Genomic DNA, 6,303 nt, shown 5'->3' with positions numbered 1-6,303 from the left:
ATTTAATGCATTTTGATAATTAAAAAAAATTATAATACTTTCGAAATATATCCTTAAAATACACATTAGCAACACCCTTTTCTGATATGTTATATGTCTTTTATAATATATTTTGTGGAATGAAAATTATCTTTAAAAATTGAACCTTTTACGAAGTTAACACTTAAAACGTAGTTTACTTAAGCTTTCTATTTAAACCAAAAGTCAACTTTTAATCGCGTTTGGGACCCACTCCCAAAAAATCGACCGTTGCAGTTCCCAAGCTCCACCCTCGTACTCCTCGCTGAGCTTCACATTAGTACCATTCTCTCTCTCTCTCTCTCTCTCTCTCTCTCTCAACATTTTCAAAATTCAAACTTTCAAAAGCTCTGAAGCTAACTCCAAACAAAAGCTCCCATTTTTACCCCATTCATCATCATCATCACCACTCCAACCCTCCAAAGTTCCCTTTAATGGCAGCTAAGCTAAGCTTTCCTCACACCTTTATATATCAGAGATTAAAAAACACCCATCAATGTTGAGCTACCCAATATTCCATTGTCTTCAATGCAAAACTAAATTGGTGATCCTCTTCGTAAACTGAAGAGAGTGCTGTTATTAGTATTACTCTCTATCTATCACATTTCAAAAGTTCTCTCCTTTTCTTTCCTTTGGTTTTGATCATCATCAGGATGAGGGAAGAAAACAACCATCCATCAGAGAACAGGTCCAAAGTTTCAAAATTTGCAGACCAAAACCAACCCCCAAAGCCTCAAAACCCCAAAGGAACAACCAACAATCCAATCATCTCAAGGCCAAGGTTGTCTTCTTCATGGGGTGCCCATATTGTAAAAGGCTTCGCTGCAGACAAAAAATCCAAAATTCAATCCACAATCCCCACCAAAAAACAACATCAACAGAATCTGACAACAATCTCTGATGCTGTTCAAAACCAGAAGAACCAGCCACCACAATCTAGGGTCAAGAGGTCCCTCATTGGTGACTTGGCATGCTCTATTAATGGTGGAGCTCAGGTTCATCCACATGGTTACCCTTCACATAGGAGACAATCTTCCACTGATTTATTCACTGAGCTTGACCACATGAGGGGGCTATTGCAAGAATCAAAGGAGAGAGAGTCTAAGCTTCATGCAGAGCTTGCTGAGTGTAAGAAGCACAATGGTGAGGTTGATGAGCTTGTGAAGAAGGTAGCATTATTGGAACAAGAGAAACATGGCCTCTCTGAGCAACTTGCTGCATTGACCCGTGTCTCTTCTGAGAGTGGTGAAGTGGTGGTTAAAGGGGAAAAGGATAGTTCAGTGCAGGATCTTGAGCTTGAGGTTGTTGAGTTGAGGAGGGTCAATAAGGAGCTGCAGATGCAGAAGAGAAGTCTCACTTGCAGGCTCTCTTCTCTTGAATCTCAGTTGTCTTGTCTTGCCAAATCTTCAGAGGTAAACTCTCCTCAATTTTGGATGATTTATGTTGCACAAAAGTGAAAACGAAGTATTTGTGCTTCATAGTGGACGATTCATTTTTTAGCATTTTGGATGAATTTAATCAATGATTTATCATTTATCATCTATCATTTTTGTTGTTACTTTCTTTTGGTTTTAACTTTCTAAAATAAGGTTGAGCTTTGTACTTAGCTTTGCTGATTTATCAATCATTTACATTTTCCTCTTCTTTCTCAGTAACTGTCCTTTTTTCTCTTTCTTTTATCAGAGTGACATTGTTGCCAAAATCAAAGCTGAGGCATCATTGCTAAGGGTCACCAATGAAGACCTGTCCAAACAAGTAGAAGGTTTACAAATGAGTAGATTAAATGAGGTTGAGGAGCTTGCATACCTGAGGTGGGTGAATTCATGTTTAAGAAATGAATTGAAGAACACATGCTCACCAATGGATTCTGATAAGCCATCTAGCCCCCAACCTGATGTGAATAGTAGTAGTGGAGATTGTGTTAGTTCCTTCTCTGATCAAAGCAATAGGTACCTAAACTGTGGTAGTAGTGGAAATAGGTTCAATTTGATGAAGAAGCCGAAAAAGTGGCCTATAACTAGTGATAATTTGTCACAAGTAGAATGTCCAGATAGTATTATTGAGAAGAATTGGATGGAATCTGAGGTAGCAGGAGGCCCCCAAAGACGACACTCTATTAGCGGATTGAATTGTTCAGAGGAAGAGGTAGTCCTGAGTAAGAGAAGACAATCGGATTGTTTTATATGTACCAAAGAAATGGAGAAGGAACCATCAGTGCCATTATTATCCGTTCAACAATCTGGTTTGGAGGTTGTCCAAAGAGAAGCTAACAAACTTTTGACTTGTTTGGATGTCGAGAAGAGGGCCTTGCGCATTCCTAATCCGCCTCCAAGGCCTTCATGTTCTATTTCTAGCAAAATGAAACAAGAGAGTTCTGCTCAAATTCCACCTCCTCCACCTCCACCTCCTCCTCCACCACCTGTGAATTTCACAGCAAGAAGTAATACAGGGACAGTGAAACGAGCCCCACAAGTGGTGGAGTTGTACCATTCACTTATGAAGAGAGATTCTAGAAGGGATTCTACAAATGGAGCACTCTCAGATACAACTGATGTTGCAGATGTTCGGAGCAGCATGATTGGAGAAATTGAAAATCGGTCGTCATATTTGCTTGCTGTGAGTTCTTACCCAACTTTATGCATCTAAGTTCATAATATATATGTTTTACTTGCCGTTTAAGCAATACATAGAATAGTGAATTATCATTGATTACACATATATCACTAAAATAGTAACTATCCCTTGATTTGCAGATAAAGGCAGATATTGAAACTCAGGGAGAATTTGTGAATTCATTAATTAGAGAGGTGAACAATGCAGTTTACCAGAACATTGAAGATGTAGTGGCATTCGTGAAGTGGCTTGATGATGAACTCTGCTTCCTTGTAAGAAGCTTTTTTATCCAATGAGCTTTTAACCTTTGTAGTTTCGAAATTATGCCATGTCAAGTAAAAACTTATGATTGTGTGGGCTACATTCTTAGGTAGATGAGAGGGCAGTCCTCAAGCATTTTGATTGGCCAGAGAAGAAAGCTGACACATTAAGAGAAGCAGCATTTGCATATCAAGATTTGAAAAAGTTAGAATCTGAAGTTTCATCGTATAAGGATGATCCACGGCTACCTTGTGATGTCGTTCTAAAGAAAATGGTTACCTTATCCGAAAAGTAAGTAACTAAAATGATGAGATCTGTGATGTTTGCTTTGTGTCTCCATGAAAAGAAAGAAAGAAATCTTATGTTTGTGTTTGAATTCACTGTCAGGATGGAGCGTACCGTTTACAACCTTCATCGCACACGAGACTCTTTGATGCGTAACTGCAAGGAGTTTCAAATTCCTTTAGAATGGATGCTTGATAATGGAATCATTGGCAAGGTGCAATAACATAGCAATGTAATCATCCAGCAAGCTATATATTTTCACAAGATCTTTGATCCAACAAATACATTTTGCAGATAAAGCTAGGATCGGTTAAATTGGCAAAAAGGTATATGAAAAGGGTGGCTATGGAACTACAAGCAAAGTCATCACTAGAAAAAGATTCAGCAATGGATTACATGCTTCTCCAAGGAGTGAGATTTGCTTTTAGGATCCATCAGGTTTGTCCAATTTTATAATTTATAATCTAGCACCTTTATCTATCCTTTTGAGTGTTTCAGTTCATACATATCCCAAGAACTTTCTGTAGAATCATTATCAAACATGGTAGAGGTATAACCATTTATTCATTTATGCAGTTTGCAGGAGGATTTGATGCAGAAACAATGCATGCATTTGAGGAACTTCGCAGCCTTGCCTCTTTACTTAACAAAATGTAAACAGAAATATGGGGATTGATGGTTTCAGCTTACAATCTCAGTAAGCTACATACAGGGTGGTTACATAGTTGCAATGTGGATTGGTTCTTGTTTGTTTGGCCTGCCATTTCACTACATTTTCTGTAGCGAGAGACGGGCGACATTTTTGTTATTTGTAACCATGCAGAAAGATTAACAAGGTGTTCAATCAAAAGACTTCAAATTCGTGTTGTGTATCTCTTTGCAACACTGTAGAAATCTTGTATGCAAAGCCAGCGCAGCAATGGAGCAATTATGTAGAAAGATAATCCCAAGAATTCCAGAGGCTAGCGTTTACTTCACAATAAATTCTTCCTTGTTTATAGAATATTTTTTTTCTTATCAATCAAAATATAAAAATATGAAAGAAAAAGTATAATATGTTATAAAAATAAGGATTCGAGTGAAAAAATAATAAGTATTCTATTATTGATTGTGTCCATTAGAAAACATGAGAAGGGCTATTTATAGCCACGGACCCAACTCTTAGCCAAGGACCCAACACCTTACTAGAGAATTTACAATAAATATATTTATAACATAATTGTATAACACTAAGTTTATAGTTAAAGATTAACAAGGTGTATAAATTTTTTCTACGTGGAGGATAATGAAACTTCTCGTTCATTTTTGTCGTTGAGACATAAGTCCCTAATCATTGAAAATCTTCCCACACTGTATGTCCAAATTTTCCATGGGACTTAATTTATTTTGGATTGGGATCCATATATCCACAACAAAAATGGACACGGCCTTATTTGTCATTTCCTCCCTTAATTACTTTGGGACACATAAATTGCATTGCACGAAAAATAGCAACTTCTATGAGGTTAAAGATATTTAGAAATAGCAACTTTACATCAAGCAAAATTAAATTTTGCCTGCCGAATTGTGTCTAGACTTGGGCAAAAAAACAAAAATGAAGCAATATGGATCACGCATAAGTTGATTCTAATATTTGCAAGGACAAAGAAAGACCCAGTCCGAAGTCATTGACGGAAAGCACGCATTTCTCGCAGAGTCAAAACCCATAAATTCTACACATATAAACACCTTTTTCCATCATTAAGATATGGAATCATGGTACAAACTTAATGTCCTTGAAGTATTCATGCTCTACAGCATTCCTGGCGGTGATTCTTTTGCTGGGATCCAAGCAAAGCATACTCTGCACCACATTAGAATCAATAAAAGGAATTAACATGATTCATGGTAGGATAATTAGGATTGAGATCCAAGAAGAAGAAAGTGAATTCAAATGTCATAGGATCATTGTTTATATTATTGTTCCAAAATAAATTTCTCTTAATTCTCTAATATACAACTTTATTTCCTTAGAGGAGTTCAGGAGAGAATGAACAGTATATCACATGCTACACTTACAGAAAGGAGGTCAAGACCAGCGGGGTCAAGATTTGGAACCACATTAGCTAGCTCCTGCAAATTACAGGATAAGGTTACGTTCTTAGTGCAATGGAGAACCAAACACTTCATCCACGTTAGAGATAGAATTATTTAATTACCTTAGGTGGCCACTTGGGAAAGGTTGATTTAAAATCAGGCAATGAAGTTACCCCAGGCCATGTATCTTCATTTGGGGTGCCCATGATTCTTCATACAATGAATAAATAGTAAATATATAAACATATAACATGTAGCTTTGCTTATTTAATTGTTACATGCATGGAAACCCAAACTTTTGCACTAAAAGTAAACTATTCTGGAAAGTCCAAACAAACATATCATAACTTAATTTCTCATATGAAAATTGACATGATTGATATAGGGGCATTGTCATGTGGCCAATCATGGATATTAATATGGTTTTCAGGAAAAACGTATAACTTAAAGAAAAAAAGATAGTCACCTGAATATTTTAAACAATTCATCAATCTCGGAATCTCCAGGGAATAGAGGTCGCCGGTTTACCATCTCTGCAAATATACATCCCACTGACCAAACATCAACTGGGGTAGAGTAATGACGAGATCCGAGCAATATTTCTGGAGCTCTGTACCACAGTGTCACCACCTACAAGCAATCACCAATGACTATGATGCGAAAAAGCTAGTGACTGAAACCAACTAATTCCCACTAGGTGATATAAAGTACATGGGTCCAACTATGTGCTCGATCAGTACCGTATATCATATATGGAGCACACACAAATTTGAAAATAAATAAATATGAAGAAAGAAATAACGCTGATTAGTTTTACAATCAGGAGCATAAATAATCAATGAAGAAATCTAGTCACCAAATTGTGCTGCTTTAGCATTAAAGGAGAATAAGATTCTCAATTATCTCCACCATGTCAGATGCAACTATAGAAGCAGCACAAGTACACCGAACATATTCATTCTCGTTTCCCAGAGGCCATATATTTCAAATTTTGATTATCTGCATGGATGGCTAGAAGCAAATGTAAGATTGGATACGAACCTCATGCGT

The 6,303-nt window shown here is 37.0% G+C and overlaps 2 protein-coding genes across 2 annotated transcripts in view; one reads left to right on the top strand and one right to left on the bottom strand.

Annotated features, from left to right (window-relative positions):
* On the top strand, nucleotides 321-4,051 carry LOC107638935 (protein CHUP1, chloroplastic-like). Its single transcript, XM_016342332.2, has 7 exons — nucleotides 321-1,430; nucleotides 1,702-2,634; nucleotides 2,772-2,903; nucleotides 3,002-3,183; nucleotides 3,280-3,391; nucleotides 3,472-3,615; nucleotides 3,754-4,051. Exons 1-7 carry the CDS (start codon nucleotides 672-674, stop codon nucleotides 3,832-3,834), a joined length of 2,343 nt encoding a protein of 780 aa, XP_016197818.1. The 5' UTR covers nucleotides 321-671; the 3' UTR covers nucleotides 3,835-4,051.
* The window catches only part of LOC107638937 (cell division control protein 2 homolog), a gene marked incomplete in the record, with an annotated part of 3,921 nt that continues 2,271 nt past the window's right edge, over nucleotides 4,654-6,303 (bottom strand). Inside the window, 4 exon segments of the mRNA XM_016342333.2 lie at nucleotides 4,654-5,020; nucleotides 5,236-5,289; nucleotides 5,376-5,463; nucleotides 5,720-5,883. Coding sequence (XP_016197819.1) covers nucleotides 4,931-5,020; nucleotides 5,236-5,289; nucleotides 5,376-5,463; nucleotides 5,720-5,883 — 396 coding nt within the window.

The sequence above is a fragment of the Arachis ipaensis genome, chromosome B04 (genome assembly GCF_000816755.2).
Source record: "Arachis ipaensis cultivar K30076 chromosome B04, Araip1.1, whole genome shotgun sequence".
NCBI classification, from domain to species: domain Eukaryota; kingdom Viridiplantae; phylum Streptophyta; class Magnoliopsida; order Fabales; family Fabaceae; genus Arachis; species Arachis ipaensis.
The sequence above is the reverse complement of the archived record's forward strand: the minus strand, read 5'-3'. Positions and strand labels throughout refer to the sequence as shown.

Bases quoted from the DNA above. Each gene is read 5' to 3' on its own strand.
- LOC107638935 (XM_016342332.2), top strand. From the start codon at position 672: ATGAGGGAAGAAAACAACCATCCATCAGAGAACAGGTCCAAAGTTTCA. The intron at 1,431-1,701 runs GTAAACTCTCCT...TTCTTTTATCAG, and splicing joins GTCTTGCCAAATCTTCAGAG to AGTGACATTGTTGCCAAAAT. The intron at 3,616-3,753 runs GTTTGTCCAATT...TCATTTATGCAG, and splicing joins TTGCTTTTAGGATCCATCAG to TTTGCAGGAGGATTTGATGC.